Source organism: Gracilinanus agilis, chromosome 6, assembly GCF_016433145.1.
Source record: "Gracilinanus agilis isolate LMUSP501 chromosome 6, AgileGrace, whole genome shotgun sequence".
Taxonomy (NCBI): Eukaryota; Metazoa; Chordata; class Mammalia; order Didelphimorphia; family Didelphidae; genus Gracilinanus; species Gracilinanus agilis.
In genome coordinates, this window is record NC_058135.1 from 298,523,180 (window position 1) to 298,543,183 (window position 20,004).

At 51.7% G+C, this 20,004-nt stretch overlaps 1 protein-coding gene across 1 annotated transcript in view; it reads right to left on the bottom strand.

Moving 5' to 3' along the window:
- The window catches only part of LRRC56 (leucine rich repeat containing 56), a 35,068-nt gene extending 15,383 nt beyond the window's left edge, over nucleotides 1-19,685 (bottom strand). Inside the window, 5 exon segments of the mRNA XM_044682091.1 lie at nucleotides 13,134-13,331; nucleotides 14,846-14,942; nucleotides 18,582-18,642; nucleotides 19,131-19,218; nucleotides 19,521-19,685. Coding sequence (XP_044538026.1) covers nucleotides 13,134-13,331; nucleotides 14,846-14,942; nucleotides 18,582-18,642; nucleotides 19,131-19,218; nucleotides 19,521-19,685 — 609 coding nt within the window.
- Nucleotides 19,686-20,004: the final 319 nt, after the last annotated feature.

Consider the following 20,004-nt stretch of genomic DNA (forward strand, 5'->3'; position numbering starts at 1 on the left):
CCATTAAAAGCAAGCTCTGAACTCTCCTTCAGGGCAGATTTTCTTTGAGAAGACAGTCTGAAGAGATTGTCTTCTGGAGATAGTCTTAGATAGTTTTTGAGAGAGCTTTGCTGGAGACTACGGCTTGAGTCATGGACTCGGAGCTTGGCTTCTACTTGGATCCTGACTCTTGGGTTATTTTGTTGGGGGAGTAAAAGGCCAACCCCTTTCCTAGCTTCTGGAGAGACTAGCTTCCATCTTGGAGGAGGCCACGTGGTTATTCACTACCAGCCTTCCTGATTAAGAGCTAATTAATCTTTGCCTGGATTAAGCAAACCCAGAGCAAAACATTTAGGCTGATAGGATAGATAACTTCTCTATCCCCCTCACATTTCTCTTCTTTATTGCTTCCTCTCTATTTGTAAATATTTGTAAATAAATTTCTGACTCAAGATATAATAAATACTGGCGACCACATAATTTCATATAATCATCGTCCAAACATTAATCTTAACCCTTACAAATGTTGGTGATGGAATACTATTGTGCTATAAGAAATGATAATCAAGATGATTTCAGAAAAGAGGTGGAAAGATCTGCAGGAATTGATGCAGAGTGAAATAAGCAGAACGAGGAGAATGTTGTACACAGTAACAGCAACATTGGATGATTATCTGTGAAAACTTGGCTCCTCTCAGCAATGTACTGATTGGGGATAATCCTGAAAGACTTATGATGGGGAATGCTATCCACCTATAGAGAAAGAATTGTTAGTGTCATCTTTCACATCAGTGTATGCTTGGTTTTATGTTCAGGTTTTGGTAATGTATGGCTTTGCTCTTACAACAATGATCAATATGGAAGTGTGTTTTCTTTTTTCTTTTTTTTTAAACCCTTAACTTCTGTGTATTGGCTCATAGATGGAAGAGTGGTAAAGGTGGGCAATGGGGGTCAAGTGACTTGCCCAGAGTCACACAGCTGGGAAGTGTCTGAGGCTGGATTTGAACCCAGGACCTTCCATCTCTAGGCCTGACTCTCAATCCACTGAGCTACCCCCAGCTGCCCCCATGGAAGTGTATTTTGCTTGACAGTAAAAATAAAAAAAATAATAAAGAGGGAGAAACTGCATGGACCTCAGAGACCATAGGGACCATTATATTGTCCCTGATGCTTTAAGTAGCCTGACAAATATACAGGTGATCCACGGATATCTCAAACTAGGCATCCCATGGGCATCTCAAACTCTCTATGTGCACAGTAGAACTTCTTGTCTCTTCTCTAAGCTTTCTCCTCTTTTGAGCTTCTGTACCTTCTCCAAGAGGCTTGCAATCTTTGGGTCCTTTTTTTTTTTTCCTTACTTTCTCTCACATATTCAACTCATTTCCATATTTTAACATTTCTCCTTTCCCAGTATCTCTTGTATATTTGCTCTTCTCTTCAACACAGGGCTCCACTCTAAAAGATCTTCAGCATCTCTTTCCTGGATTATTGAAATAAGGTTCCCCCCTCCTCAAAAAAAACCAAACCCTTAGCTTTTATCTTAGAATTGATACTAAGTACTGGTTCAAAGGCAGAAGAGTGGCAAGGCTTAGGCAACTAGGGTTAAGTGACTTGCCCAGGGTAACATAACAAAATATCTCAGGCAAAAGAAATACAAGAATGATAAAGAAACAGCCACTCAGGGCAAAAACTATTTACAACAAGATGACAATGAAACAGAGATCACTAAGGCATTTCTCTCTAAATGCATATGAAGAGACAAAGTGAAAACAGAAGTCAGATGGACAAGACAGTGGAGAGAGTCTGGAAACACTGCAGACCAAACTTTACAAACACCTTGCTTACTGGTGAATTAATTCTCATGGAATTAAATTGCAAACTGTTTTGTGTGAAGAAGAGTAAGGGGGCTGATGTTCCTGGATTGTAGAGTACAAGATGGTGAGTAAAGTATAACAGGACTGGAGATGTAGTAAGACTGGGGAGAGCTTTGAAGGATTTTGTGTTTGATCCTGGAGGAATAAGGGAGCCACTGGAATTTATTGAGTAGGGAGTGACATGATAGGACCTCCACTCCAGGAAAATCACTTCAGCTGTTGAATGAAGGATAAAATGGAGGAGGGAGAGACTTGGCCAGGCAAACCCTGCCCCCTCCCAAGCAGGCTATTGCAGTCCAGGTATGAGTGTAAGAGGAGGGAAATGGGTGTTTTGGAGAGATTGTATGAAGCTGAAATCTAGAAGAGATGCTGGAGATGTGAAATCTACAAGTGATATTGAAGAGGTGAAATCCACAAGACATGTTGGAGATGTGAAATCTACAAGTGATATTGAAGAGGTGAAATCCACAAGACATGTTGGAGATGTGAGATCTACAAGTGATACTGAAGAAGTGAAATCCACAAGACATGTTGGAGATGTGAAATCTACAAGTGATACTGAAGCACTGAAATCCAATGGAAGAGATGCTTTGAAGGTGAAATTGAGGCCCACCAGCTTGGATATAGGGTGTTGGTGAGGGTGAAGGGAATATCAGAGTTAATGAATATAGAATATGCATTTGTCAGTGACACTGGTCTCTCTGCTGTTCTTCCCAAAAGACATTCCATCTCATGTCTCTAAAGCTCTTTCTTCTCATCTCCAACTTCTGGCTTCCTTTGAACCCACAAAAAGCCTGCTTTCTCAAACATACAGTCCTTTCCTAGGGTTCCCACTACCTCCCCTTCACCATGAACTGCCTTCTGGGCTTACGTCCTCTCATTTTTATCTTCTTTGTATATCTCCCCCATTAGACTGTGAGCTCCTTGAGGGCAGAGACCTGTTTTTGTCTCTTTGAATCCCCCCTACTTAGCCTAGTGCCTGGCACAGAGTAAGTGCTTAAGCAAAGCTTATGACCTGACATGGCTGGACAAAAGAAACTCCAGTGGCTCCCTAGTACCTCTGGGATCACCCATCTATTTCTTTGGCATTTTAACACTCTTCATAAGTTGGCCTATTTCTAGTTTGCTTCCCCCCCCTCCCACACTGACCCTGATCTCCTGAATTCTCTTCTCACCTTTACCCCTTTTCTGTACTGGGCCTGCCCCAGGTTAGTCCCGAGCAGTTTACATTCATATACTGAAATGAAATAAGACACCTGCAGGTTATTGGACAGGGAACAAAAGAATTGCCTGGCTACAGAAGAGAAGGTCATTTGACAAGAATACGTATTGAGGACACCCCAGCTGGTCAAGCAGAGCAAGACTGTCTGACCAGAGCTGCTGACCATGATCCCTGGCCAAGCATCCTGCTGAAGGCTCAAATACTGACTACTCAGAAAGGATGTTGACCTCCTGAGCCTGTAGTGCCTGAGCCAGTCAAACATGGAGAACGATTCAGCATCTTCAGAAAAAACAGCCTAACTTCCATGAGGATGGGAGTTATGCAACTATTCCCACCACATTCCACCTCTTGACAGCAAGGTCCTTAATGCCTTGTCTCCTAAGGGACCTTTCTTTCTTTTTTTTTAATTTAAATTTTGAATATTTTCCCATAGTTCCATGTTTCATGTTCTTTCCTTCCCCCAAACCTCCCCATCCTCCCTTAGCCGCCACACAATTCCACGGGGTTTTACATGTATCATGGATCAAGACCTAATTCCATATTATTGACAGTTGGACTAGAGTTATCGTTCAGTATCTTCATCCCCAATAATATCTCCATCAGCCCATGTGATCAAGCAGTTGTTTTACCTTTGTTTCCGTTCCCACAGTTCTTCCCCTGGATGTGGCTGGTTTTCTTTCTCCCGAGTCCCTCAGCCTTGCTCGGGATCCTTGCATTGCTGCTAGTAGAGAAGTCCGTTATGTTCGATTGTACCACAGTGTATCCGTCTCTGTGTACAACATTCTCCTGGCTCTGCTCCTAAGGGACCTTTCGACAAGAGGCTTTTGGGTGTTACTGATCAACCCTGACCTCTGGCTTTCCAGAAGCCTCAAGATGCAGCAGGTTCTAAAAGAAGAAAACCGAAAAAAAAAGAGCCGGTTTGAGGTGAGTCTCAGGGCTACAGAAAGGCAATGCTGAATTTTTCAAGATCAAAATGGGAGACCTAAAGAGGTGCCTGTTAGCACACTATCCAGGACATCCAGGCTAGTTTCCAAGATGCAGCACTTCATCAGGAGGGACTCTCTGATCCTCAGAGCAGCCCTCTGAGTGGGGGGCTGTTATTATCCCAATTTTACAGATGAGGAAATGGAGGCAAATAGAGAGGTCAGATGACTTTTCCAGAATCATGTAGTAAAAAGAGGAGCCACATTTGAATTCAGGTCTTCTTGAATCCAGGCTCAGTGCTCTATCCACTGTGCCATCTAACTGCCCATACCTTTGAGGCAGCAAAGATCAGAGGCTTCCCGCCTGGTCACCAATCCACACCTGGGTCAGGGACGAGTGCCTTGTACCACTCCTTGTTTTCTGTTCCCCGGTGTACCAGCCAGAACCTCCTGGTCTGTGGGATTCTCTTGATTTCCACTCCCTGAACCTTTAACCAATTAGAGGCCTCTGAGCAACTGCTCCCCTTTTTCAGTGGAACCTGGCTTGTTACTCAAACCTCTCCTTGGTTTGCAGAAAGCCTGGCACCTTCACACAATGCCCCAAATTCTAGCCATCTGCTTTGTTTCCAGATCTTCCCTTCAGGCTGGCCACGTCTACATTACCGGACTGAGGACTGGCTTCCTGTGGCCTCCTTTCCAAAGAGTCAGTCAAATCCAAATCGTTCTTCTACAAATCTCCATTAAAACTGGGCTGGGCCTTCTTGCTTAGGCAGATGACCAGATTTGTCTTCATTTGGCCTTTTCTCTAAGGGGGAAATCCCTGGGGATTCTCCTCAGTTCAGGCCTCTCCCCTCTGGCTGTTTCCATTGCTGACACCTGTCGGACTCTGCCATTTCTGTGTCCGGCTAATTTCATAAGAAGATTCGATGGGAGAAGAGAAGAATATACTTTTTCTCAGCAGTCCACGGCACCTTCACAAAAACCGACCACGTAACGGCATAAACGCCTCATACTCAGACCCCAAAGAGCCAAAATGTTAAATGCGCCCTTTTCAGACCACGATGCAGCTGCAAAAACAAAGAGCAAAAACGAATTGTAAACTAAGTAACCTTATCCTAAAGAACGGTGAGTCCCAATGATTTTACAGATGAAGAAACTGAAGTAAACAGGGTTAAGTGACTTGCTCAGGGTCATGCAAGTTAGCACGTGCTGGTGGCTGAATTTGAACTCGGGGCTTCTTGACTTTAGCCCTACCACTGCGGTGCCCCCTAGCCTGCTCTAGCAGAGATAGTGGGCATAAAAGACAGCTTACTGAGATGATCTTCACATTTTTCAAGGTACAGTTCATCCTGAGGGGGATAGAACATGTTTTGTTTGCTTCTTCATCAGTCTCTTCTTGCTGAAGGGCCCCACAGGGGTGGGGGTGGGGGCGGGGACTTCCTCATGGTCACCAGGAGCATCACCCAAAGCACCTTCAGAAGGAAGGAAGATCCCTTGGGCTCCCCTTCCTCTGGCCTGTCAAAGAGGTCACTGCATCCCGATCCTGCCGACTTTCCCTGTTGTTCCGGGCTGGTCCTGCCTCAGGCCCTTGCCCAGGACTCGGGGTCACCACTGGACAACAGCAGGGGATTCGCCAAAGACCTGCCCCGAGGCCACCCTAACTTCTCTGGGCCTCTTTCAGGCCTCGCCGCCCGACTACCAGAGATCTCCTCCTCTTCCCCAAGACGACCCCCTCACTCCTGGCACAAAATCCCTTGCTAAGTGTCTGTGGAGCTCGCTCACGGGTCCAGGCGACCCCTTCACTGGCTCAGCTCCACCTTCAGAGCGGGAGGCTCCGGGGCACCTTCTCCCCCAGAGCCACGTGAGAGCCAGAGGTCCTGGCCTCCCCGGCCTCGTCCCAGAATCTCTCCTCCTCCATCCGGGGGGGAACAATTGACTGCGAGGCCCCCCCCCCCCGGCCTCTTGGGCTCTTTGGGAGAGTCTGTGTCTCCCGAGCCGACGCCACCCAGGGCTACCCTCGGCCCCTGAAGGCTTTCCCCAGCACCTTCAGGATTAAATGGAAATTCTTTGGTGGGTCTTCCCAACCGGGCACCTTCTGCTTTTCCCTGTGCTCTGGGATCCAGTGGCACGGCCTCTTGGCTATTCATCTCCTCCCACCAGACCTTTGTATGCTGGCTGCCTGGACCCATCTTCCTCCCCTTCCTCCTCCTCCTGCTTGCCTTCTAATGTCAGCTCAAGTTCCCCCTTCTACAAGGGGGCCTTCCCCGGCCTTGCCCTTTCGGCTCTCTCGGTCCATCCCCTCCGACTCCGAGAAGGCAGGGATTGTGTTTGCTGCTCTTCACTGTACTCTCAGGGCTGAGCGTCGCGCCTGGCACCTAGAATACGCCTACCAAATGGCTGTTGACTTTCCGGTCTGTCCTGCCCGATCCCCCCCGACAGCCCGAGCCATCAAACCTCTCCTCAGCGAGGCAGACACGGCCTCCGCACATCCTCGCCGGCCCTCTCCAGGGAGAGGCGGTCGAGGCCCGAGCCGATGGGCTCCTCTCAGTCGGTGCGGCTGGCTCGACCGACCCTGGGGTGATTTTTCACAGAAGAGGAAACCAGAGGCTCAGGGCATCGGGAGACTCCCCCGGGCTGAGGGGCGGCCTTTGGGCCCGCTTCTCTCTTGACTCCCTCTCAAAGCCGGCCCTGAAACCTCCGTGAAGAGCCAGAACAGAAAAAGGAAGTTGGCCCCCACGCTCCATTGAGCAGCTGGCTCCCTTGGGGGCCCCCATAAAGAGGGTCCCAGGCCTCAAAGTTCCAAGACCTGGGCTCCCCACATTCCCCAGCCATGACTTCAGGCCAGTCTCATCCCCCTTCAAGCAGAGGTAACGAGACCTGCTCTCTCCCACCTCGTCCAAGGCGTCAGCACGGGGAAAGCTAGAGAGCCGGCCTCGCTGGGAGAAGAGGCCAGCACCGGGCCGCCCAGACTCGGGTGACTTTCCTCACCCACGCCTCTTCAGGGGAGAACGGAAGGGGCTCTCGGTTAAAAGACCGGGGAAGGGGGCAGCTGGGTAGCTCAGTGGATGGAGAGTCAGGCCTAGAGACGGGAGGTCCTGGGTTCAAATCCAGCCTCAGCCACTTCCCAGCTGTGTGACCCTGGGCAAGTCACTTGACCCCCATGGCCCACCCTGACCACTCTTCCATCTATGAGCCAATACACAGAAGTGAAGGGTTTAAAAAAAAATTAAAAAAAAAAATAAATGCTTACTCCAAAAAGACCAGGGAAGCCTGAACCCCAGAGTTGTTGGATGTTTTGGGGCGAATAACCATCGCCCAGTTTTCACTCTCTCCTCCGGAGGTGAACAACGGGGTCCAAGAGGGGGCTACATCTGGCGGTGTGAGGTGGCGGAGAGGGCCCTGAGCTTTGTTCTGAAGAGCCTGGTGCCTGGCGGTGCGACTCTCCCACCCAGGACTCTGAAGGGAACCAGGAAGAACTACGAGAAAGTTGCTGTTGGGGGAGGGCCTGGGCAAAGGGTTGTGACTTTCCGAAAAGAACCAGAAAACGTCTTTTTCTTTTCCTTCAAGCTAAGAGCGGGCGGCCACCCTTATCCTTCCCTTGAAAGGACTACCAAGGATTCCAGCTCAGCCAAAAATATGGGGTGCCACGTGGCAGAGGGGGCTGAGGCCACACTTGGGGCACATCACTGGAAGACTCGAGGGGCCAAAGTGGCGCCCCGATTGTTCGCGAAGGTGGCCAAAGACCCATCTGATCTCTGCCAAATCACCCTCGAAAAAACTGCTCTGACACCCCAACGTGAATTCTGGAGCAGCATCGCCCACAAAAAGATGGGGCGAAGTCATTTTTCAGCCTGTGACAACTGAGAAGGCCAGCTTATGGGCTGCACCCGGGTGGAGGGGGACAGCAGAGCAGGCTACACTGCCATAATGTGCCTCCGGGCACAGCTGAAGCAGCAACAAAGACTCCTGGAGCTTTCAGCCATAGACAGTAGATGTGGGGGGGGGGGGCGGGGGCGGGGATCAGACTAACTTCTCAGAAGGAGACTACAAGGGTCCCTTTGCTGGCTCTGGGTGCGAGACCCCTGTCTTGTGGCCCATACACAGAACCCAGGTCACAGTCCTGGAGGCTCTGTCGCAGGGAGGCGGGAGCACCAGCATTCGCCAGGACTTGTAGCCGCAGGGGAGCAAGGGATCCTCGGGTAAGAGTGCCTGTTGTGACCCCAGACCAGAGCACCGATGGAAGGAGTATTAAATACGCCTCTCCTTATTTCATGCATGCCCCCTTGGAAGAACTAAAAGCAGCTAGATCCTCAGAGCCAGCTCTAAAGGCAGCTCAGAACAGTGCTGCCTTCAGCTAGCTACAGAGCCCAATCTGAACAGTGATTTCAATCAAAAGAAAAGAAAAAGGCTGGAAACTGAGCAAATGACAAAAAAAGAAGCTCAACACAGAACGTTAATATTGGTGACGGGGCCGACTCACACTCAGAAGAAGAAAACAAAGGCAATATCGCTGCATCGAAAGCCTCCAAGAAAAATGTTCATTGCTCTCAAGCCCAGAAAGAAGTAATGGAAGAGCTCAAAAAGGACTTTAAAAATCACTTAAGAGAAGGAGAAGAGGAGGCAGCTGGGTAGCTCAGGGGATCGAGAGCCAGGCCTAGAGGCAGGAGTCCTAGGTTCAAATCTGGCCTCAGACACTTCCCAGCTGTGTGACCCTGGGCAAGTCTCTTGACCCCCATTGCCTACCCTTATGTGTCTTCTGCTTTGGAGCCAATACATAGTATTGACTCCAAGATGGAAGGTGAGGGTTTTTAAAAAAAAAATTTTTTTTAAAGAGAAGAAGAAACATTGGGAAACAATAGCACAGGAAAATCATTTAAAAAATAGTCAACAGCTTGGTAAAGGAGGCAAAAAATACTGAAGAACTTAATAAGAATTTAAAACTAAAGAAGAAATTACAATAAAAAAAACAGAATAGGCCAATTGGTAAAAGAGGCACAAAAATCCAACGAAGAGAAGAACTTCTCAAAAAGCAGAATAGGACAAATAGAAAAAGATACAAAAATGCACTGAAGAAAAGAACTTTTTAAAAGGCAGGATTGGCTATACAGAACGGAGGTGCACAAATTCACTGATTCTACAAAACAGAATTGGCCAAATGGAAAAAGAGGTACAATAGCTCACTCAAGAAAATCATGACTTAAAAATTAGAATTGGGCAAGTAGAAGCTAATGACTCCACGAGATATCAAGAAACAATCAAACAAAGTCAAAAGAAGAAAAGAAGAAAATGTGAAATCTCATTGGAAAAACAACTGACCTGGAAAATAAATCCAAGAGAGAAAATTTAAGAATTGTTGTTCCACCTGACCAAAAAAAAAAGAGCTTAGACAGCATCTCTCAAAAAATTATCAAGGAAAACTGCCCTGATATTCTAGAACCAGGAGGAAAATAGAAATTGAAAGAATCCACTGATCACCTCCCAGAAGAGCTCCCAAAAGAATAACTTCCAGGTGGATTATAGCCAAATTCCAGGACTCCCAGGGCAAGGAAAAACTATTACAAGCCAAAAAGAAACAATTCAAATATCATGGAGCCACAGTCGGGATACCAAAAGATTTAGAAGCTTCTACATTAAAAGATCTGAGGGCCTAGAATGGCATATTTCAGAGGGCAAAGGAGCTGGAACCTCAATCAGGAATCAGTTACCCCGCAAAACTGAGCACAATCTTTCAGGGGAAAAAAAATGGGTGTTCAAATGAAATAGAGGACTTTCAGACATTCTTGATAAAAAGCCCAGGGCTCAATGGAAAATCTGCTTCTCAAAATACAAGACTCAAGAGGAAAACAGGCAAGAGAAATCTAAAGATGCTCGATAAGGTTAAACTGCTTACATACCTACATGGGGAAATGATTCTTGGAACTTCAAAGAATTTTATCATTTTGAGGGCTATAAGGAGTATACGTAGACAGAGCGTGGGATGTAAGTTAAATATGATAGGCTACAAATTACAAAATAAAATTACTGTGCAAGAGGAATGCATTGGGAGGAGGGGGAAGGGGAAAATAGAATGGGGTAAAGTATCTCAAATAAAAGAGGAATGAAAAAGCTTTTGTTGTGGAATGGAAGAAGGGGGAGATAGGCGAGGGGAGCACATTCATTGAATTGGACACAATGAGAGAGGAAACATATGCAATTGTTTGGGTATTTTACCCTACTACAAGACAGCAGGAGGAGAAAGGGATAGGAGAAGGTGACAAGCTAATAGCAAAAAGGGCAAATTGAGGGAGGTGGTGGTCAGAAAATAAAACTAGATGGAGAGTAACACATCACAATCACAATGGTGCAAAATTGTTTTACAAGTATCTCTACTAAAGGTCTCATTTCTCAAATACATAGACAAATGAGTTTAATGTATAAGTATCCAAGTCACTCCCCATATCCCAAAGGAGAGGAATAGGCAGTTCTCAATGTAATTAAAGCTCTCTATAGTCATGCCAAAAAAATGCCCTAAATTACCATTAATTAGAGAAATGCAAATTGAACGGACTTTGCATCTATCAGATTGGCTACTGTGCCAGAAAAGGGAAATGACAAAACTTGGAAAGGATGTGGGGAAATTAAGACATTAATGCACTGTTGGGGGAATGTGAATGGATTCAATCACTTGGGAGAGCATGCTGGACCTATGTCCATCCAAAAGACTATAATATCCTTTGACCCAGCAATGCCATTACTAGGTTTGTGTTCCAAAGAGATAAAAAATCAAAATGGGAAGGACCTATATGTACAAAAATATGTAAAGCAGCTCTTTATGTGGGGGCCAAGAATGGGAAGGTGAGGGAATCCCCATTCACTGGGGAGTTGTTGGGGGCCATCAAACCCACCCTGTCTGACATGGTCCCAGAGGGGACCTTGAGAAGTGCATGGCAGCCTCAGGAAGGATGGAAACCCCTCACTCAATATCCCTGTGTGATTCTTCTCTTACTAACACTCCTTATTATTGGAATTATTGTGATCAATATCCCTACTCAGCCCCAGGGAAAATCAGAAGAACAGTAAAGGCTGTTACTAGAACCCTCACAGGCCCCCTACAGACTCTTAGGAAATTCCCACCTTTACATGTAGTAATACAGAAATTCCCCTAGAAGTCACTTCACAACAAGCCAGCAAATAGTGAGTTAATGTTAAAAACTTAAAAACCCTAACTTAGATCTCTCACTCACATACACAGGTGCCTGCAAAAACAGGCCAGAACAGTCTCCAAGATCCCCCCTCCGTGATCCCTGATTCGGTACGGTATGTTAACATAAAAGAACAATGGACGATAAATGGAGAAATTGTCTCCCATGAAAAGGCCTGCACATTCCCACCACTGTAGCCCAAGAGATTCGTCAAACACACCTTGAAAAATATTGAAAGTTACTGGAGAATGAAAAGTTGTAACAAAGTTAATGTATGATTTAATACACTGTCTCTAAGAAAAGATGTATGATGAGAATGGATGAGAATGGATTTCCACGCCAACATTATGTGTGACCTCAAAGTGTATAAAAATAAACCTTACTTAAGGCAGAGCAGGGCAGTATTCATGATGCCTGCCTGGCGGAAGTTCAGACTGTCTCTCATTCGTCTTAACACGTCGACGCTGTCCCGCCACCGAGATTTCCTGGACCTGTGGGAATTAGACTCCCGCAGGGAATGGCTTAGGTTATAATATCTGCTGTAAGAAATGACAAGCAGGAGGAGCTCAGAAAAACCTGGAAAGATTTACACGAACTGAAGCAGAGTGAAGTAAGCAAGGAGCAGGAGAATACTCCTAGCAAGACAATGATCCAAAACTCTCCTAAAGGAGTCATGATAAAAAGTGCCATCTGTTTCCAGAGAAGAACTGAGAAAGCTCTGAATCCAGACCAAAGCCAACTGTTTTCCCTTCGTTCATTGTTTAAATTCTAGTTTCCTTCCACAAAAGGATTACGATGGGAAAACGTGGTCGAGGATTGCACACGTAAAGCCTAAGTGAAATGGTCTATCACTTCAGTGGGGAGGTGGGGTGGTGAACTGGAAGGGTGGGGAAGGAGGGAGGGAGAGAATTCGAGACTCAATATTCTTTAAAAAAGGTGAGAAGCTGTTTTTACATGTAATTGGGGGGAAATCACATTTAAAAAGATATTTTTCAAAACCTCAACACAAAGTGTTGACATTTTAGTGCATGATCATCTCATATTAGGGGCGCACAGCTAGCATCAGAGCTAATGCTAGAAGCCAGGGGTCTTTAGAAGGCCAGTGATGTAAAAGAGGAAAAAAAAGAGTTCTTTCTTTGTTGTTCCAGAGAGGGGAATGAGCTAGTAGCTTTCATATATCCAGAAGTCCTGGGTTCAAGTATCTTGTAGGCTAACTTTCTGCCCTTGGGCAAGTCACTGACTCTCTCTGAGCTGCAATTTATTTGTAAAACGGGAGATAATCATGCGCCATCCCAGAGTTTCTGTAAGGAAAGGTTTTAAAAAGGCTCTGGAGCCCCTGCATTGTGAGAGGCCTGCATTAGCCCACATACCTCTATGGGATTTATTTATTGTCACTCTTGCTACAGAAACTAGGAAGATCTGTGGGAGAGCACGAGCCAGGCTTATGGGCGAAATGCCTGACTGCTGTGTTCCTTATTATACCATTTCAGTGCGTGCCTGTATTAGGAGCTAACTGTGTTCTCTGGCTGACTACTGAAGGTAAACACGTTAGTGGGGGCTCGGGAAAGGCATCAGTTTTTCCCTTCAGAGATGTGACTCTATGGAGTCCTTCACACCTAAGGAAGTTGTTCTCTGGGGAACGAGCCCTGCTGCGTGAGAGACACAATGCACGTGTACTTGCATCCACAAGAGACTAAGGCCTCTCTCCTGCTTCCTCCTCATCCCATCTGCTCCCTTTAGTAAAGGGAGGCCAGGAAGTTAGCATGCCTCCCCCTTCCCAACTGCCCAAACCCGATCCCTCTCCTACTTGGCCCCCTCGCCCCGGACTGGGAGCGGGGCGGGGCACCCAGACAAACGAAGAGCACCCCAGGGTCTTGGCGGATTGGGGGGAAGGGAAGGGGGAGGGTCAAGTACTTCCTGTCTCCCCCGGAGCTCCCAGAGGGCCAGACTTCACCTCAGCTGCTTCTGGGTCGGGCCTCAGGCAGATCAGATTCCCCTCCAGAGTGAGCATGCTCAGCTTCTTGCAGAGGCCCAGGTAGCGGACCTGCTCGATGTTCTCGATATTGTTGCCCTCCAGGTCCAGAACCTCCAGGTGATCCAGCAGAGACATCTGGCTCAGGTCAGAAATGTTGTTGTAGGACATGTAGAGCTCCTGGGGAGACAAAGGGGCCGTGAGCCTCGGTGGGCCCAGAGGCCGCCCGCAGTCTGCCCTGCTCCTGATGCTTTGGGACGAACCTGGGCCTTGCAGCAGCCAGCCAGTGGGAGCACAGGGGGGCCCCGGGGAGGACGGAGGAGCAGGCCTCTCTGCTCTCTGGGCGCCCCTTTCTCCCTAGAAGTCCGAGCCGGGACATAAGGAGATCAGCGTTAAGGCCCTGAAGGGGATTCTAGAAAAGCTCAACCCCAGAGATCTCTCAGGATTTCGGGCTTGGGACAGAGATTTCTCCCCCGGGAAGATGACGGCGCGGAGCCTAGAGTGCCGGAGGACTGAGCCATGAACTGGCCGGCTGGCCCTGACCGTCAGTCTCTCAGCATGAGTTACACGATCTGGAAAATCGGGCTAACAAAAGCCGCACTTGTATAAAATAAAAAATCCCCCCAACCCCACCCGGGGGGGGCAGCCAAATCGCGGGGGGCCCTGGGGAGACAAAGCGGGGTGGGGGCCCCTCATGGGCGGGGAGACCGAGTTCTGCTGCAGTGGCAGCTTCCGAAGGGCTGCCCGAGCTCCTGCTGGCTCCTGTGGCCACGAGTCCGTCCTCTCACGTGCCCCCTCTCGCCTTTTTGCCTACTTTTGGTTTCTCTACACCCTGCACGGGCAGCCCCTGCCCAGCCCCCGGCCCAACTCTGCCCTCCAGAGAGTCCCAGCAGAACCGAGGAACGGGACGATTTCGGAAGAAGCTGGCAATGATCTGCCGAACTGATGCAGAGCGGAGTCTGCAGAACCGGCCGTCGGCCTCAGGCTCCAGAGGAAGGACTGGCCAGGGCAGCTGACTTTCACCGTGTGTATTTACGGCTTTACTGGGGTTTGGTCTGGGGGGGAGGGGGCGCTCTTACAAGGCTCTGCAGGATAGTGCATGTGTGGCCCGGATCCAACTGCTCATCCTGGGCGGGGGGAGGGGGCCGGCCTGGATCTTATAGTTTTGGAAGAGGGCTGTGGACGCCGATTATTCCATGCGTGTGGAGAGAGAACGAAGGTGTTCTTCTCAGGGGGGCGTCCGTCCTGGGCCCCACCAGTCTGCGCTTACAGAAGAGGCCCTCAAGGCCATTTCGTTGCTGCCACAGGCCCAGTGACTTGCAAGGAAGCCATTGAGCTCTCCCACCTCCGGATCTCCTCAGACTTTTAGGAGCAGAGGACGTGGTGGCTTCCCCCTCCTTGGCAGAAGCGTGTTCTTTTCTAACTGGGCAGACTCTGCGCCTAGACTGTGAGTTTGGCCCGGACCACGGGGTACCCGACCGAGGGGGAGGGGATCTACAAAATGTGCGGATCTGCACCCGTGCCCGCGGCACTGCCATTCGGGCACGCCCCCTTTCTCATGGGCGAGAACAGAGACTCCCGGACACTCGGGGGAGCCGCAAGCGAAAGGGCTGAAGAGCTGGTCTTGGGGCGGCCAGGGGCCCGAGTTTCACTAAGACCAGGGGACAAGGCGAAGAAGGCAGAGAGCAACCTACCTTTAGTGAGTGAAGGGTGCAGATCCCGTCCAAATCTGCCAGGCCACAGCGAATCAGCCACAGGATCTGAAGGTGAGCCAGGGAGGTGCCCAGGTCCCTTGTGAGAGATCAGAGAAGAGACTGCTGTGAGTGAGCGAAGGCCCTCCTCTCCCAAATTCTGAGCCTCCAGAAGCAGACGACCCAGAGCTCTCTGTCCACTGACACCTCTGAGAGCCTCCAGCTTCCCTTAAACGAATGTCGGCTCCAGTAGCAAAGGGAGTAACCGACCCATTTTACAGGCGAGAAAACGAAAGCAAACAAAGGTTTAGCGATTGGCCAAAATTTGAACTCGGATCTTTTTATTTTTTTAAACCTCACCTTCCGTCTTAGACTCAAAACTACATATTGGTTCCAAGGCAGAAGAGTGGTAAGGGTAGGCAATGATGGTCAAGTGACTTGTCCAGGGTCGCCCAGCTAGGAAGTGTCTGAGGCCGGATTTGAACCCCGGACCTCCCATCTCTACATCTGGCTGTCAATTCAATGAGCCACCTGGCTGCCCACAACTCCGATCTTTTGAATCCTGGCCCAGAGGTCTATCACCAGCTGCCTCCAAGAAGGGCCAGAGGGTTGTAAGAAGAGGGATGCCCAGGGATCGCCTGCTGCCCGCAGGGCCCAAGAACTTCCCAGAACCTACTTCAATGGAATGCTGTAGCTGTGTAAATGGAATTAACTCCCCCGCATTCATTCTTCAGACTTTAGCCACCAGGAATAATGTCACCCCACCCAGCTTAGAATCAGGTGGGGAGGGGGAGCTCTGGGACCCGCACAAATCAAGAACAAGGGACGGCCCTTTGGGCAGTCGGAAACAGAGTGAAGGCTGCCATTTGTCCACGTGATGCTGCAGGTGTTTGCAGGAAGTGGCGAAAGCTGCTACCTTTCAAATAGGACGGTAACTTCCTGTGGAGGCAGTAGTGTAGAAGGATCTCTGGCGAGACCTCAGCCGGCTTCCCTCAGAACTGTCACGTGGGTAAGCCAGGCTGACTCTCTCTTCCCTCGGCGTTTCTGGAGGCTCCGGCCTCAGGGAGGCCTCTCTGGCGAGAAGCCTTGTTGAATTCACCTCTGCGCCCCTCTGCTGGGGCCTCTGAAGTCCTCCCTGGTTCGGGCCTCTGGTCCGGCCCAGAGTTTCTCTCTGTTTCCCTACCTTCGGCCTTCCTAAATTGTAAATAAACCACCATAAAAGTCATCCTGACTTGGCTCTAGCCTAATTTGAAATCGAGTTAATGGATTTCTGGCGACCAACCCTTAACATCTAGTTTCCCCTCTTACGTGGCCCACTTTGCAGGGCTCGGGCGGTTCCGGTGATCTTGGAAAGGGGGCAGAGTAAGCCTGGCCAGAGGTGATCATGTTCAGGGCAGGAGAACTTGGCACTGGGGACCTGGGCGGGGGTGGGGGGGGTGTTTTATTGCTGTGGCACATTGAAGGCAGATTTGGGAGGTGAACGGTGGTAGGAGGAGGGGGTCTGAATTCGAGATTTATAGGCCACAGAGTAAAGCAGAGGCACGACAGGTCACTGGTAAGAGATGAGGGACCGACCCCTGGTGCACGGTTGTGAGCTTGGAGAGTGGCCTCTGGTCCGACTCATGCAGGAAAACTGGAACCTCTCAGTAAGCTACTTGGCGGCGTCCGTGCCTGCAGGCCTCCCCGGATGGGGATCACCAGCCACCTCAGGGGAAGTTCTCATTGTTAAGAAGCCTTTCCTAACTGAGAGCAGGCCTCAGCGTGCCTCTCGGTAGGGGAATAGCCTGGGAAAGACCTGAGAGGGTCCAGGGTTTGCAGGTCGCCACGAGGATGAAGAAAAGGCAAGGGGAGAGATGGGACGACAACAGAGTGTGAGCAGAGGTGGAGCCCTGCAGGTGATGGCAGGCTCAAGGGGGGGATCCTCTCTGGGTGAGCTGTGGTGTGGTGGGGAAGGAGCAGGCCATGCAGTCGTCTCCCCTACCGCCCCTGCACTTCAGAAGTTGACCCCAAAGCAGCATTTTGCACTTGTTCCTTGGCCAGGTGGCCCTCTGAGGCCTCCCTTATCCTCTCACTTGCCCCACCCAAGGCAGTTCTTCTAGACCTTCTCATCCCTCCTGGAACCGCCCATGGCTCCCAAAGCTCAGCTGAGAAGCTGCCTCCAACTCCACTGAAAAAAAACGGAGGCCATTCGCCGCGAGCTCTTTCTGCTCCTCTCTGCCTCCTCTCCCAACGCTCAGATGTGTCTACCACCATTCTGTCCCATCTCCTCCTCTGGCTCCCACACTCTGAGCCTGGCCACCGGCTGCCTCCCCTCGGCCTCCATCCCGCCCTGCTGCTGGCTGCCCTCCCTTCCTGGCTCCAGGCCTTGAGAAGGCCGTGTCCGTTCGGGGCCTCCGCTCCCCCCTCCAGGGTTCTTGGGGGTTTTCATGGTCAGGTCTATTGGCGAGCCTCCTCTACCTAGACTTCTGGGCAGCCCTCTTCTCTCGGCCCACTGAGGCGCTCCTGCCTGCCTGACCGTGCCTCCTCCATCTTCTTTGGGGAATGACAGCCAGGCCGGACCTGCTGCCCAGGAAGAACCCTGAAGGCTCCGGGCTGCCCCCTCTCCTCTTCCCTCTGGCTTCTCGGGTTCCGTGACCGTCTCTGCAGGATCCCGTCCAGATCTCTGTCTAGCCCCAACCTCTCTTCTGGCGGCCGCCTGCTGATGGCCTCCTGCAGCCGTCCTCAGCTCGAGATGCCCCGGCCGGAACGCCTGCTCGAACCCCCAAAGCTTCCCCGCTTCCCCGTTGTTGCTGAGGGCAGCAGTGACCCAGGCTCGCCACAGCATGGCTGGCTTCGGCCCACATCCAACCATTTGCCAAGATCTGGCCTGAGGCCAGACTGGAACCCAGGCCCTCCCCACTGTGCCACCTAGCTGCCCGTCCTGCCCTCTGGCACCGAAGCTTCCCGTCTGTGCCCTGACAGCAGCTGCTCTTGTTCTCCCCAGTCAGCTCCCTGCAGGGGCCCCCTGTGGCCCCCCCCCAGCCCAGCCCCTCCTTATTCCTTACAGCACAGTGTGGGCTGCCCCCCAGCCCTCCCCCCAGGCCGCCCGGATTCACGGCCACGTACACAGCTGGGTGGCTCAGTGGATAGAGCCAGGCCCAGGCAGGCCTGGAAGGAGGCAGGGAGGGCTGCTCTGCTCTGCTCTGCTCTGCTCTGGGGGTTTTGGGGAAGGATTTCTGTTCATTCCAAAGATGAGGCCGTGGCGGGTGGGGGTGGGGTGGGGGGCGCTGCCCAGCGCACTGCTAAAAGCTTCGGAGGCAAAGTCTCCAAAAGCCTGCCTCGATGGGGCACAAAGGACGCGGGCAGCTCCTGGCTGGAAGGGCGAAGGGAGGAGGCTGAGAAGCACCCCCGGGCGGCCACCGGGATCCAACAGAGCCCAGAGAAGGGCCACCAGCTCCACACCCAGCACCGGGGACCAAACCAAGGCCGCCCGCCGCCGGCAGCCCGGAGGCGGCGCATGCGCACTCGCATCTGGAATTTTCCGAGCTCCGCCCACTCCCGCCACTCCCACTGGGGCCGTCACGTGAGCGAGTGGCAGCACTTCGGGAGGGAAGCGGAGGGCCCGCCTGGGGAACAGAGCCTGCACTCGCCGGGCAGCAGGAGAAGGTTCTCCGGGGCACCCCATTTCGCGGCTCGCGGCCACGAAGCGCCAGGGGTGGGGCGGGGACGAGGGAAGGGCGGAGTCCTGCCTCGGGCCTACCTGATGGAAGTCAGCAGGCTGTTGTTGAGTTTCAGCTGGCTCAGGTTGGGCACGTGGACACCTGCGCGGGGACAGGAGAGGACAGCCGGCTCGGAGGCCCCTCCCCCAGGCCCTCCCCCGCCCTTCCGAGGGGGGAGCTCAGACAGGAAAACCCCGCCCATTCGAACCCAGAATCCCCCTGTGCAGGGGGCCCCACGGGGAGGGCTGGGGCTCTCCGTGGTCCGGCTGCGTGGCTTGTGCCGGGTAGAGCCGGGCTATGTGCCGGTTTGCACACATGTTCGCTGGTACACACTATGGATCCCTGGCGGGGCCGAGGCCCAGTGGATCGTGGGACGGGAGGGGGGCAGCTAGGTGGCTCAGGGGATTGAGAAGGAAGCCCGGAGCTGGGCGGTCCTGGGTTCAAACGTGGCCTGCGGGAGCCCCCGTGGCCCAGCCCTCACCGCTCTTGGGCCTCAACGGAGGCGCCGAGTGGATTCCAAGGCAGAAAGCAAAGCGCTAAGAAGAAGATCATGGGGCCAGGGAGGAGGCAGCCCTGCCTGCTCTGCTTACCGAAGTTCCCCAAGCTGTTCTCGCGGGTGTCCACACACATCTCCAGCACCGTCACCTCCTGGAGATCCTCCACCTGGGCCAGAGCCTTCTGCAAAAGCCAGGAGGGGGAGGAGCAGCTGGGAACCCCGACAGGGAGGACTCCCGCCGCCCGCCTGCCTCCCTTTTGTTCCTTCTGCTTCCCTTTGAGCCCGAGTGACCCTTGCCAGGCCTCTGACTTTCTTTTTCTCCAGGCATCTCTAGAATGGCAGGGGGGGGGGAGCCCCTCCCCTGGGGGCCGCACAGCCACTGGCCTCTTCCCCAATAATCCAGCCGGAGGCAGAAAGAGAAGCTGCCAGAGATGCCCGACACAGGCCAGGCCTGCCCACGCAGCCCCACGGCCACCAGACTCACCAGCTTAGAGGGGGACAGGTACTCCTCCATCAGCGCCTCGGGGCCTCCGTCCTCCTTGCTCAGGGGCCTGGGGTTCTGCCGCCCGTGCCAGCCCAGGTCAGTCACACGCACGCTGGCTGCCCCTGCCCGAGGGCCTCGGAGGCCTCCGTCCCAGGGAGGATCCATTCAAACTGGGCTTATGCTGGGAACAAAAGGAAGGAAAATCAGAGCAAAGGGCAGGGGAGGTCCACTTCCCATCCCCCCACCCAGAAAAGATCCAGAGGGAAGTGCCATGAGAGGAAGGAAAAGGGCTCCCGCCTGGTCCCTCCCTGTGGGCGCCCCGCTCTGCCCAGGCCGAGCGGCCAACTTCCACAGGCTGGTTCCTGGGGCCTCGCCCCCACACCCTCCATCCCCCAATGTCTACCCTTGCTCTCCTCCAGGCCTCTGCCTAGCTCCCGCTCCCCAAAGAGAAGCTCAGGAATTAAATGTGGTGGCTCACTGGAGA